Source organism: Talaromyces atroroseus (genome assembly GCF_001907595.1).
Source record: "Talaromyces atroroseus strain IBT 11181 chromosome Unknown scaffold_5, whole genome shotgun sequence".
NCBI classification, from domain to species: Eukaryota; Fungi; Ascomycota; class Eurotiomycetes; order Eurotiales; family Trichocomaceae; genus Talaromyces; species Talaromyces atroroseus.
In genome coordinates this window covers 369,321-382,405 of record NW_017971437.1, presented here as the reverse complement: position 1 = coordinate 382,405, position 13,085 = coordinate 369,321, and the positions used below count along the sequence as shown (strand labels likewise).

At 50.3% G+C, this 13,085-nt stretch overlaps 7 protein-coding genes across 7 annotated transcripts in view; 3 read left to right on the top strand and 4 right to left on the bottom strand.

Annotated features, from left to right (window-relative positions):
- Positions 1-377, bottom strand: part of UA08_04588 (hypothetical protein) — a gene marked incomplete at both ends in the record, with an annotated part of 933 nt that extends 556 nt beyond the window's left edge. The window contains 2 exons of the mRNA XM_020266875.1: positions 10-185; positions 332-377. Coding sequence (XP_020119923.1) covers positions 10-185; positions 332-377 — 222 coding nt within the window. The remainder of the gene's footprint in view (positions 1-9; positions 186-331) is intronic.
- Positions 378-1,101: 724 nt separating this feature from the next.
- Positions 1,102-2,662, top strand: UA08_04587 (hypothetical protein; the record flags this gene model as incomplete). Its single annotated transcript, XM_020266874.1, has 2 exons — positions 1,102-1,821; positions 1,886-2,662. 2 exons carry the CDS (start codon positions 1,102-1,104, stop codon positions 2,660-2,662), a joined length of 1,497 nt encoding a protein of 498 aa, XP_020119927.1.
- A 770-nt stretch (positions 2,663-3,432) lies between these two features.
- Positions 3,433-4,698, bottom strand: UA08_04586 (hypothetical protein; the record flags this gene model as incomplete). Its single annotated transcript, XM_020266873.1, has 1 exon — positions 3,433-4,698. The coding sequence occupies one exon, from the start codon at positions 4,696-4,698 to the stop codon at positions 3,433-3,435; it is 1,266 nt and encodes a 421-aa protein (XP_020120375.1).
- A 2,490-nt stretch (positions 4,699-7,188) lies between these two features.
- Positions 7,189-7,596, top strand: UA08_04585 (hypothetical protein; the record flags this gene model as incomplete). Its single annotated transcript, XM_020266871.1, has 2 exons — positions 7,189-7,213; positions 7,325-7,596. The coding sequence occupies 2 exons, from the start codon at positions 7,189-7,191 to the stop codon at positions 7,594-7,596; spliced, it is 297 nt and encodes a 98-aa protein (XP_020120374.1).
- A 725-nt stretch (positions 7,597-8,321) lies between these two features.
- On the bottom strand, positions 8,322-9,853 carry UA08_04584 (hypothetical protein; the record flags this gene model as incomplete). The annotated part of the gene is made up of 2 exons (XM_020266870.1): positions 8,322-9,635; positions 9,731-9,853. 2 exons carry the CDS (start codon positions 9,851-9,853, stop codon positions 8,322-8,324), a joined length of 1,437 nt encoding a protein of 478 aa, XP_020120373.1.
- Positions 9,854-10,222: 369 nt separating this feature from the next.
- UA08_04583 (hypothetical protein) lies at positions 10,223-11,473 on the top strand (the record flags this gene model as incomplete). The annotated part of the gene is made up of 1 exon (XM_020266869.1): positions 10,223-11,473. The coding sequence occupies one exon, from the start codon at positions 10,223-10,225 to the stop codon at positions 11,471-11,473; it is 1,251 nt and encodes a 416-aa protein (XP_020120372.1).
- Positions 11,474-11,694: 221 nt separating this feature from the next.
- Positions 11,695-12,568, bottom strand: UA08_04582 (60S ribosomal protein L10a; the record flags this gene model as incomplete). Its single annotated transcript, XM_020266868.1, has 4 exons — positions 11,695-11,957; positions 12,023-12,216; positions 12,285-12,462; positions 12,550-12,568. 4 exons carry the CDS (start codon positions 12,566-12,568, stop codon positions 11,695-11,697), a joined length of 654 nt encoding a protein of 217 aa, XP_020120371.1.
- Positions 12,569-13,085: the final 517 nt, after the last annotated feature.

Genomic DNA, 13,085 nt, shown 5'->3' with positions numbered 1-13,085 from the left:
GTCCGCGACATCGCCCTCATCCTTGCCTTTGTCCGCGACATCGCCCTCATCCTTGCCTTTGTCCGTGGCCTCGCCCTCATCCTTGCCCTTGTCCGTGGCCTCGCCCTCATTATTGCCCTTGTCTGTGGCCTCGCCCTCATCCTTGCCTTTGTCCGTGACCTCGCCCTCGTTCTTGCCCTCGTTCACTGCATCACTCAAGACCTCAACACGACCGGCAGTACGAGCTTCGTCGACTCATCGCCCGGCTGCCCAAGCAACGGACACCGTCCACCAGCCCGCGGCTTCTGGGGCCAACAGCCAGTCAGCGGACGACACGAGCGTGACACTCAACGTTCTGGATGAAGAAGCGGGGTCTGATAGCCCGTCGCATCAGCCATTCTGGAGCAAGCCGATCCAGAACGCGCAGGGCAAACCGCGCCTGAATGCCCCAGACTTCAGCGATGCGCAGGATACCTCGAGCAATAGCAAGGAGGGCTGTTCGGTGCAACAATAACTTATGCTGATGTTTGTTTGCTCTGTTTGTCCAGCTCGTGCCAAGACTTGTGCGTCCAGGAGTACGTCGCCTGATTGGCTGGCAGCGCGCCGCCCGGAGCACGTGAGGCGCGATTTTGTTTGGCCAATCACGGCTTGCATTCCCTTCGCTGCTGATGATATGTTGTATGTTGTCTCTGGTCTGGTCTTTTATGCGCGGGATAGTAAAGTAATAAGATGATTAATTGCTTGCCATTGCTTTATCCACAAAAAAAGCACAGTAGAATAATTAGACGGATGCAAATATCCATGGAGATACGCACGCAGTACGTCCGCCGATGACTGAGGCATCCCCACCAAATGCCGGGGATCGCGCGCTAGGCCCAGTCGGGCAACTGCCGCTCGCGTGCCCTGCAGAGCGCTTTTTACAGGCCGAGCGATAAGCCTATCAGCGCCGACGCATCAACACCTGCTCTCTGCTGCATGCGACCTCTTCTCTCTTTTCTTCTCTCTCCTCCTCCCATCCGCCGCAGCATCAGGCATCATCCTTTCTCTCCGCCAGTGTGTGCCGTTCCCTCGTTTGTTTGTATACCCTGCCCAATTACCACCAAGGTACTGGTGTGACCAGACATGCCTCCCGCTCACCTGCCGCCTACTCCCGCCGCTTCTGGTGAATTTACCATCAAGGACGCTTCTTTCCAAGCAATGGACACTATGTCTGAGCACTCCTTTGCATTACCACCTGCCGCTCTGAGTCCCATTGCGTTGGACAAAGGTTCAAGCAGTCGAAAGGGTTCAATGATTGCCCAGCAGACGCCGATGTCACCGGCATCTCCTGCCATTGATGCTGCCATCGACCGCAAGTCAGGCACCGTAGCTGCTCGCGTGGGCACGAAACGTGCGGCAACAACGGCCGCATCTTCGTCAACAATGCTTGATGAATTCAATCTCCCACCGCCGCCTACGCGGTCGAGAAAGATCATTCAGATGAAGCCCAAGACTGCTGCTCCGTCGAGCAGCAATACAACCGCAACCAAGCAATCTCCCCCCAAAAAATCGGCTCTAAAATTGCCTTCCAAGAATGGCTCTCTTGCTGCTGCCTCAACAGCACCACTACCAACCAACATTAACGCGACTTCACCTACATTGCAACTATCAAATAGTAGCAATGGCTCGAAGAGGAAACAGCCCAGTGCTACCTCGGCAGCGGGGCGCAAAATTGCCCGCAAGACGGCCCACAGTCTGATTGAGCGGAGACGACGGTCCAAAATGAATGAGGAGTTTGCGACATTGAAGGATATGATTCCTGCTTGTCGTGGGCAGGAAATGCACAAGCTTGCCATTCTCCAGGTGCGTTTGTTTTTCCTCTTTGTATTTAGGTATGGAAGCAGTATACTAATCGATATATGCATAGGCGAGCATCGACTATATGAATTATCTTGAAGATTGTATCACGGAATTGAAAAACAATGCTTCAGCAGGTGCTGGGCGAACGGATTCGATATCAAAAAAGCAGAAGCTAGAACCACCCTCGTTGGCACCGCCATCGCCAACATCGCCGGAACTAGTTATGCCACCGATGGGCGAGGAATCGGTAGGATCAGAGTCAGGATCATCATCACCCGAACCCCTTCCGCACAACAATGCATCCCACTACTCCTCACCATCCTTCTCCCCATACACTGCACCCACAGCGTCTCACCAAAACCTCCAGCCTCTCGACAACGGAGCGCACCCCATCCTCCCATCACCCGCATTACGTCCATTGTACTCCCCACAGATACGACCAGAGACCCAACCGGATTCATATCCAGCCCAAATGCACATCACCAACCAAAACAGCAGTAGTCATAATCACACCTCATGGAGGGTTCCACAACAAATCGTCTCCGCAACCCCTTCTCCAGCCATCCGGCCCCAACAACATCGACAAAGTACGAGCAGTATCATGTCAGCAAGCATAGCCAGCCCCATATTCCTCGCAAACGACAGTTCAATCGACCACGAAGCGAGCGCGGCCCTCTTAATGCTGAATATGGATCGACGTGGTCCATCATCGATAAGTGAACAAGCAGGAGGGGATGGTGTCTATGATGGAATATCTGTTTCTTCCTCCTCTTCCTCCTCCTCTTCCTCTACTAATAAAGCGCGGAAAATGGGCATGAGCGTTAGGGATTTACTTACTTCTTAGGTTCCTCCTATAAGATCTTTGATTAGATATTATGATTTGTGTTTTATTATGGTTGATATATTATGCCCTTTTCTTTTTTCTTTCTTTCTACGACTACTGAGGAATGTGATATTCGTAAGTGCTAGCAATTGTATGCATAAGAATGTACCATACCCTATTACTCCCATTTTGAATGAAAAATGTAAATGATAATTATATTCAATGAATGAGGATGAATGCACGCTTGATCATTCAAGGTTCGTGTTCAATTCTCAGTACACCATATAAATAAAAAAGTACTATATTTAATGATAATGACCAAAAAGTGAGAAAAAAAAAAGGTGTTCTATGACTCATGGAAAGTAACGCAAAGCATGAATGCATCGAGTCTAAGCGAAATGAACTACCAGAAAACAAATGCCAGAGCAGGCTTGTTGGCTTGAAGAAATGGAAATGTAACAGAAGAGAGAAAAAAAAAAAAAAAACGTGCGCCGTTTTATGTACTTAGAACGGACAAAATAAAAGAAAAAGAGAGAGAACGGTTCGTTGAAAAAACGAAGTAGTAAGATAATGAGAGAATTGGTCGGTATGCCAAGTGGAAAGGGTCCAAACAGACGGAAAAATAGAACTATGCAATTTTGAGGATGGCGGATTGAAAGTGTACTGTACATTAGGCGTGGTTAAGAAGTAGGATATGGATTAGGATTGTGTGTGTGTGTGTAGGTGATCGGATGGATGGGCGTGTCAAAGTAAACTTGCGATAGTAATCGACCAGCGAGTGGGAGCAAAGTCTAGATATCAAAACTCCATCGCCATTTCAACGGGTGCATTTGTTCTCTCGACCGCGGCTCGTTCACTTCAACATGTATAGCCTCTATACTTTTATTGTTCTCGCGATGGGACGAGACGGCTAGATTCAAGTATTGTGGCTGAAATACTTTGCCACTATCTTCGGTATGTTTGGATTCTGGTCGCGAATAAGGTGGTGTGTCTGGCCAATGAAGCGAGTCGGCCGGCGACCCCATGCTCGATGGCGAATTGGATCGTGAATGGAATGAGGGTGAAAGCTGCAGGTGCCATTCGTCATATGCATGACGAACGTTGGTCATGGATACTGACCGCGGCGTCGCTGTTATTGCTGATGGTGGTGGCCGTAGAACTTCGGAATTGTCGTCCTTGTCCTTTCGGCCTCTTTCAATAAGACTATCTATATCAAGCGTCAAAGGTCGTTGCTTCTTATCATTATCCAGTGCTCGACGATATGTATTGCCTCGGCCAAGTGTCCAGCTAGTCCGGTCCGCGATGGGAGCCGAGTAACCCTCTTGGATCAAGTCGTCCTCGTCTGACTCCTTGATTTCCGAGTCTACTCGACTTCTTTTCCGCACACTCGGCTCTCGGCTGCCATGTAAATTATCGCCTTTGGCTTTTCCTGCCATGACTTTTGCGCTGGGAGGCGGCTGTAGCATCCATTGTGTTTCAGTGCGACTTGCTGGTCCGCTTACAATAGGGGGATGCAGATCGTTGACTGGAGGTGCTCTTGCGATATAGTATTTATTCGAATGACTTGTTCCTGCCCGACCCCGGCCTGATATGCCAACAGAAGAGCCCTGGGCGGATTGCTCTGCGTCTTTTGCTCTTCTTTCCTCTTCTCCCCACAGCACTTCATCTTCACGTTGGAAGCGCGCCCAGTGTAACTTCTCGCCCAGAGACGTTTTCCCTTTCCCTCCTGACAGCATTGAATCCTCAATAGTCATGCTCGAGGTCGATGATAATCTAGGTAATGCTGTTCCGTCGCTCGGACCATTCTTTGTTCGATGACGACGAGCTGGCGGGCCTGGCCCCAGTGCAATCTCCTCCATCCATCCCGCATTGGTACTAAAAGGTGTCGGTTGGGGAAACGGCTGCGGTTGATCGGTCACTATGATGACCGACCTTGCCTGTTCTCGCTGAGCTCGTATGGCCTCTTTCTTGCGGCGCCGCCGATCCTCCGCCGCCGCACAGGGTGTGCATGTGGCATAGTAGAAAATGGCGGACTGCACGCCGCGGGCCAGCCACATGACGCTGGCTAATATATGTGAAAAATGTCACTCAGGACAGCTTTGGGCGTTGCACGCAACGGCTTGTAGCGGATGCGGAGGGCATGGAGACAGGCGGCGATACCCAGGCCGATGATAATGTTGTGACGAGAGAGAGATGTGTATACGATGTTCTATATTCGGAGTGAGTAATACGATGTCGATATCGCAAATCGGAGACCATACAACCCTCTGAATGGCACAGTTGGTACTGATTGGGGCTGTTCCAAGTCAGCGCAAGAAAAGGTCGGTTGCATGGGTACCTAACTACGTACCAATGTATGCACGCCGTAGCCCTGCCCAATTCCAGAAAGCCACGAGCGAAACGAAAGAAAACCAAAAATGACTCGAAGGCTCTGATCAAAATGCAAGACAGTAGAAAGGAAAGATCCCAGGGGCGGGGGAGGTGGTGAATGAGGGAGTAGGAGAGAGAGAGAGAGAGAGAGTGGCAGTCAGTAAGCACGGTGGACAGGGGGCAACCGCCGGCCGTGCGTGGGGACAGCCACGACGCTGTGGATGGCAGTCGCTGATTGGCCGACTGTTTTAACATGCTGCCGCCGCTAATGTGTCACCAGTCCGCTTATAGGCTAGCGCGGTCTGAATCATCTGTATTGTGTATTGCGGTTTCTGTAATTACATACAGTACGGAGTACTCCACGGAGTATAACTATCATGGACTCCGTAGCTACGACGTCGCTGCTGATAATCGCACTGGAAAGGCGCGAATACCCAAAGAATACGCCGCACACTCCCCCATCTTACACCGCCACACACGGAGGCGCCGTCATCTTGCAGCGGCTAATGTCTGTGACAGATCCACCGTGTCAGCGTGCGTGTAGAACTTTGTGCGGCGTATTGTAATTGGACTGGTCACTGAGTGCCAGTGAGGAGTAGTCCGACTGGTTTCGGCGATTCGCTTGCCAGCGCAATAATCATCCACCACCAATCAATTGACCCTTCCCCACGTGGCCCTCGTCTTATGCATGGTAAGCGAGCCTGTGTGATCTGTATTAAGCATCGACTAGATGTTAGCTGCCAATCACTAGATCTAGTACTCCTAGGTTAATACCGCTCCGACACATGTCTTGTTTTCACTATAAACAACGTATACTACTAGTATATACTGTGGGCCACGCCGGATACGCTACATATATTCTGACTAGAACGGTAGATCGCACCACAGACAGATACTTCGTCGCTCTCTGTCGGAGCCCGCAAGGTTCGCGCATCCCTCGCCAAAACAACGCACTCTCTGTAGTTCCGCATCCATACACTGGTTCTTGCGACAACTAGAGCAGAGCCATCCGTCATGCACGGTGCAACGGCAAAAATCTCCGTGACCGGGTAGAAAGTTGTATGAAACTTGCGCTGAAGGGGGTTTTGTAAAATTGCGACCTTTATGCGGATTGCCTGTCGCCCAGCAGTCCGTGCAAAGGTGACGAGTTCGAGTGCGCCATGCACTGGTTTTCTGAGTGAATGATTCCTGTCGTGAATGTTATTAATCATAGCCCCTCGTAGGACAAGCGTAGGGAAAGAAAGAAAGAAACAACTCACTCGGACAACGCAGGCATCGCACACAGGACTCGAGCAGTACCGGCACAACCCAATATGGTATCCCTTGCGATGCCCTAGCTCCGCACAAGACATAACCGCAGTAGATTTAAGATGTTTCCAATAGGAATTCTGATGCAATCCGACAAATATGTCTGGGCGAACTCCATCTTCTGTGCCATCTTCATGGATCGACGATGGAGTCGATTGCTTTATTTTCGGGGTTGGTTTTGGCCGCGGGAAGCCGTGGAGGACAGCTCTGAACTCGCTATTCACTCTCGAAAGGTGCAATAGATCCCCAACTCCCAGATAAGAAGCCAGTGCGGAGACCACAGGCCAGGGATAGAGTAAATCAGCCAATTCCGGCATCGAGTATGAACATCAAGTTCTTTGCAAACAGTATCTCATCATTCCCAGTGGATACTATCTCTCTTACAAACAAGGCTGAAGGCTTCGCTGTTCGCCGGGCATGTGCCCCATCAAAACGTCGTCGATCCCCTGCGTGGCTCCTGCGAACTCGACTGGCGTAGTGACCATTGCTGGCAATTAACTATCTCCCGGTCCAGTTTTGAGGAATATCACGAAACACAAAGGGAACTGTTCAACATGGTAGGAGCGACGTTCAAAAAGGCAGCGGGGGGCGCGTTAACGCCAAGCTAGAGGGACCGGCCAATCAGAACCCGCGGCTCCGCTCAAGTAGCAATTTGATACCTCAAGCAACTCCAGAACAAAATTATCCTTGACAACCATGCTTATAACCTCGTCCAACTTCTAGTCGACCTGTCTTCTTCCACCCGAATCCTGCTGGAAGAGCCGATTCATGTGATGCAGTGAACTGATTTATCCCTCATTCGAATCCAGCGTGCGCGCGGTACCCGCTGCTGCATAATTATTCCACAGACCGAATACATATCAGTCACCATGTCTTTGAGTCCTTATATAAACAGTAAGTCTTGTACATACGTTCCTGCACTCTTCCCTCCATTTCCTCAACTGAAATCGCCTCATGCATATCTTTCAAAAGGACTACGCTAACAAAAGCACAATAAAACAACAGAAAAAGTCCTCGTCATCACCGTTGACGGTCGCACTCTCCTCGGCACCCTCCTCTCAACAGACCAATTAACAAACCTCGTCCTCACACAGACCGTCGAACGAATAATCCGCACACCAGATGACCCCGAACCAAGCTCTGAGATTGAGCATGGCCTCTATCTGATTCGTGGTGACAATGTGGTTGTTTGCGGTGAAGTGGATGAAAGTATTGATAATGATATCGACTGGACCAAGGTGAAAGGGGAGGTCATTCGGGACACGAAGAATGTTTAAGCTGGATGCTGGATGAGAACGAGAAAACACTTATAATAATACAATATACCCTTTTGAAGAAACAGCTGGATGGGAGATTACGAAGCAGAGAGCAGAAAAGAAAATGCCATTTTCTAAACGCGCGAGATGGATAGAAGGAAAAGAAAAAAGAAAGAGAAAAGGGGATTTGGTACAGATCAGTGATGGTCTGTTCTCTGCAAACAGGGTCAATGTTATAGCCCCCTCTCAACATACCAATTGACACCATACATACCGACGAACTAAAATACGAATCCGGCGCTGCGACGGCTTGACAACACCATCCGATAGAGCAGTATTTTGAAAGGTGGGCGCAGGACCAATCCAAGGGTCGGAGTGATTGATGTATAAGAAGGTGAACTATGAAAAATGATGTCTCTTGCTTGCCGGTTTACTAGGTGATCTCTTTTCTTTTCTGTAGGATGTGTTGTGCAATGGGATATCAACTATTAAATGTACTAACGACAACGATTTGAATGGACCGTCCCTGAAGATGGTAGGCCCGGAGAAAGAACTAGATCTTAATACACTGTCGAATTGTCTCATTTTAGCTCATGCAGACCTGTGTTACATTTTAACAGCCTACATTCAAGTATCCCTTAAATAGCATATTTAAAAAATATTGAAATGTGATATTCAAAGGAGGAAAATAAGTTTAAAATCGACACTTAAATTGAACAGTGATAGAATGTATGCATTCTACTTATCTATCCTATAGAACTAAGGTCGAGTGGGACACTGGTTCCTCTGCCAGCGCGATATCTTCGCACTCCGCCAGTAAATGGCCGAGGTTTGGGGAATAGACTTTCGTCCTGGAATTTGAAGCGGTTATCTTGAACTGCAACCCGAGCAGATCCAGATCCAGGTCCAGGTGCAGGTCCAGGTGATGGAGTGTGAGGAATTGGACTTGAAGTCCCGTTTGTAAGAGTATAAGCGCTTGGATCTAATGCTGACCGCACTTGATTCCTGGAAGAGTGGTCATCATATGATGTAGGTCGTGATGAGGGGGTTGAAGTTCCAGATGGCCGCCCTGGAGGAACTAGCGAAGGAGGCGGAGGTGCAGTTGGGGGTGATACGGGCGGAGGAGGTGGGCTAGTGACTGGTATTGATGGTGCTGATACCGGAGGTGGAGGTGGGGGTGGTGCTGGGGGCGCTGGAGGTGTATGAGAGTTGCCAAAAGCATTTCGAGCTGCTTGCATCGCAATGGATGTGTTTGCAGTAGAAGCCCCATTTGGCAAAGGTGGAGCTGAAGATGGCGGTGGGGGAGGCGCAGAGGCGGGAAGTTTAGGGGCAGATATCGACGGCGGGGGCGGTGGTGCACTAGGAGGAGCTGGGCTCGAGGATACTGGAGGAGGCGGCGGGCGAGGTGGAGGAGCTGATGGTGCCGTACCAGACGGCTTTCGGAATGCCGATGGGGGAGGCGGGGGAGGGGTTTTCCCCGTGCCTGGAAGGGGAGGAGGAGCACGCGGAGGTACGTCTAGGGTGGACGACGGCCGGGATACAGGCTTTGGAGGTGGCTTGCGCAAATTAGCAACTAATGGATTGGGCGCAGGAGACTCTGTTGTAGGAGGTACTGGAGGCGGCCGCGCTCCCGGCGGTCTCGGTGCTCCACCCACTGGAGGTTTTGGGGCTGATGCAGTCGTAGCTCGTGGACGAACGGCCTCGGAATCTGACAGGTATGAGGCATCTTTGTTCGCACCGGTATCGATTCCTCCTCGATTGCGTAGTTTAGGCATGCCTCCCGCAAACAGCCCGCCCAATTGAGGCGCACTAGCAATGCCGGAACTCCCGCCGTCGTCTGTCGCAGGTCCAACATCACTGCTACTTCGCATACGATTTGATGAGGGAACAGGCGGTGCCAGTCCACCGGGGGCTCTAGGCAGGCCCGGAACAGGGGGAGCTCCTCCAATGGGAGGACCCGCGGACTTGTTCTCTTTGCCAACCATAGGCGCAGACCGGTCATTGGTAACCGCCTTTCTCAACTTGGGTGCACCTTTGTTGATATCGGCAAAAAGAGCGCTCTGCATCGAGTGGTTAGTGAACTAGTGGGAGCACATATTGAACGAAGAGTATGACGTAGGCGCATTGAGCCGTATGGTCGTAGGAAAGAACGTACCCTGTTTCCAGCAGCTGCTTTATTTGGTCTCGCAGGCGTACTCCCTCCAGGCGGCGGAGGAGGGGGAGGTGGAGGGCCGCCCATGCCTGGAGGAGGAGGGGGAGGCGGCGGCGGCGGAGGCATCTTGTTCTTTTGCGAGGTTCAGGTAGGGGGGAGGTGCGAAGACAGCGTGGTGACAGACAAGACCCCAGATACCCGCGAGGCAGGTAGTCTGGGTTAGAAGGAGTCGGTATGTCGCGGTCGTTGGGTCGAGAGATGGACGGCGAGGGAAGTATTGGACAGTAAAATCGCGCCGCGAGTTGGTTGGTTTATCATGGAAGTAACAGGTTGAACGATGTCGTTCTCACGTGGCGGTGCTCTGATAGCGGGCCGTATTAGTTAGGCGGTAGCGTTTCCACCGCCGTTATCTGCCTAGCGCTGAAAAGGGCCAGGCACGTTTCCGCCGTCGCCAAAGTGGCTTTCATTTTACAGTATGCACGGAATTGAAGCACAATGGGCACTGTCTTCATACGCCCCCAAGGGGCCCATAAAATGCGAAGGGCAGTGTGTCAATTCTGCGAATCTCCGAAAAGATCACAGGCCGTCTCTTACTCCTCATTGCAACGTCCATCGTTGAGACAAGCTCTTCAAGAACCTGCTTGCCATGCCAGCAACACGCAATTCGAGAAAGATTTTACGCAAGCATTGGCACCAAGGCCGTTCGTGGCTCGATCCCTGGAACCAAGGAGACTTGCATCGTCGATTTCGAATGCAAAGTCTACTCTAAGTGGAATAAAGGAGAAATGCGAGTCTATACAACAGTCCGACAAAGCGGCCTCGGAAGAGGACGTGGTTGCACTGCTACAGCAATGTCTGCATATCGTGGAGTCATTTGTGAAAATACAGGAACCACACGAGAAAGAAAAGTCAAATGCGACGTCGTCTTTGCTTGATCTCGAGGAAAAAGCGGGAAAGAAGAGAATGCCCAAGAAGGAGGAGCGGAGGACGGTCGACGTTATATCCCAGCTTGCCACGGAACTTCTCCTGGACGACAAAGTGTTCATTTCGGCCGATGTGCTCGAATTGTATACCAAAATCCAAGTCCTCCTTAAGCGAGCCGACTATTTCCCCCAGATCTTCTCAATGTACGCCAATAAACCTATCCCCGAGGCCAACACATCGCCTGTCCAATTTCGCCAGCAGAACCCCAAAGATATAAAAAATGCCGTCCCTTCCGACTTGGCTAATAGCGCTCTGGATATCGCCCTGGAGCAGAAGAACCTATCTCTCGCTCTTGCTATCATCGATACGAGCTTTTGCGCCCCGGCGTTCAACAAGGCCAAATTGTTCAAGAAGGCCGCTCTTCCCATTACTGGTCTAGCCACGGCGCCTTTGGCCTCTTACGTTGTTGCGACATGGGCTGCGAATATGCAAAATACTATGGATCCATCGATGGCCACGGGCATCGCTTTCACTGCAACTCTTGCCTATATGGGATTTACATCATCCGTAGGAGTTATTGCGATCGCCACAAGTAACGATCAAATGGAACGAGTGACGTGGGCGCCTGGCATTCCCTTGAGACATCGGTGGCTTAGAGAAGAAGAGCGAGGTGCTCTTGACAGAGTTGCTGTAGCTTGGGGCTTCAAGAATCCCTGGAAGAGGGGCGAGGAGGAAGGCGAGGAATGGGATAGTCTTCGAGAATTCATCGGGATGAGAGGAATGATTCTTGATAAAACCGAGTTGATGGAGGGTATGGAATAGCCGCACAATGCAGAGTCTGCCTTGGTCTTCTTGACTCAGTTGTACATTACCTATGTCCATAGAAACTACGTGGAAAACCCAGATATGTGAGGGTTGAAAATTCTGTATAATTCCTAGAACTAACTAGAAACGCTATACATCCATTTTTTCCCCTGCGTTTTAAAACTTTTGTTTTTGCTTTTCACGTCAAACACGCAATTCAATGCACTTAAGCACAGAATTTAGTACAGGCGCTTAGGAGGAGACATGGAAGCCTTGATGACAAGACTTCCAACGTTCTGCCAGCCCTTCTTAAGCAGAGAGACGAGGTAGTTGATGGCAAGCATGATGTTGGAGATCAACTCGTCCTCGGTCATACCGACGTTGCCGACGGCAACACCCAAGCAGAGAACCTTCTTCAACTGGAACTTGATGGTGGACTTGACCTCGGTAACCTTGGCGTCCATGTCCTCGGCGTGAGAAAGAGGGGTGGGGAATTTACCAGCTGTGAGATAATGTCAATAGAAGCTCTCGATTTTTGAATTATTATTGGAACTCTAGGATACTGACCCCTGGAAAGACCGGGTCCCAAGATACGAGGAATCTGCTTGATCAGGGTGTCGGAAGCAACGAAAGCATCGTATTTGCGGGCAAGCTTCTTGATGAGCTTCTTGTTCTTGTTGAGCTTCTTCAAGTCGTCGACGGAAGCAGACTCAATTCCCAAGTGCTTGGCACGGTCGAGATCGTGCTGGTCACCAATGATGCTGTGTTGGAAAATTAGCAACCCGCATTCTATTTCCCTTGCTGGCTGATGTTGTTGTTATCGACATACCAAATGGTCATACCCGGGCGAGGAACGTTGGGCAGCTTGATGGTACCGGAGAAACGCTTGTCACGCTGGGGGTCGTAGTTCTTCAGACCGATCTGAAGCTCAACGGTCTCGAGGAAGTTACGCTTCTTCTCATTTTGAGAGTAAGCTAGAAGCTGTTGGACATTTTGGCGCACTCCGGCTGTTTGACACGAAAAAAAGTCAGATGGCAAAATTCGTTGTTTTGAAATCGGCGGTCACAACTATTCCGTAGAGAGAGCGCACTTACCGACTGTGATCTTAGACATGATGACGACAGTCTTCCAGAAGAATATTTAATTCTTATGGTGTGGCTCTGCGCTGAAATGTTGTTCGGATGTTCAAGGGGAAAAAGATCGGCTTCAATATTGAACGAGTTTTTCCCCGCTTGTGGGAAGCCGTCTGCGCTAAGCCACAAGCGGATTAGTGAGCCCTAGAATGGCTGCAAATGCCAAGACTTTGCTCGTCAATATGTCACGTGATATTCAAGCTCTCTCTGGCCTGTGATTGGCTGCCAGTCATAAATCTGTTTACATTACTTGGCAGTTGGATGAATTGGAAGGATGGCTATGAAAATTGAAGGGTAAAAATATATCAAAATGATTATGCACCATAGCTCTGGCTGCTGGCTCCGTCTTCCTTGTATCGAGCAATCAGGCATTCCGTGCTTCTGCCTAGAGTCTGGAGTCACAAGCCGCGCGCTAACTACGTTCATTAGTATGAGAATTGCCCTCCCTCTGGCATGCATCTCGTGCCGTTATGTCAGCAGTGTGTCTCTTAAGTTAA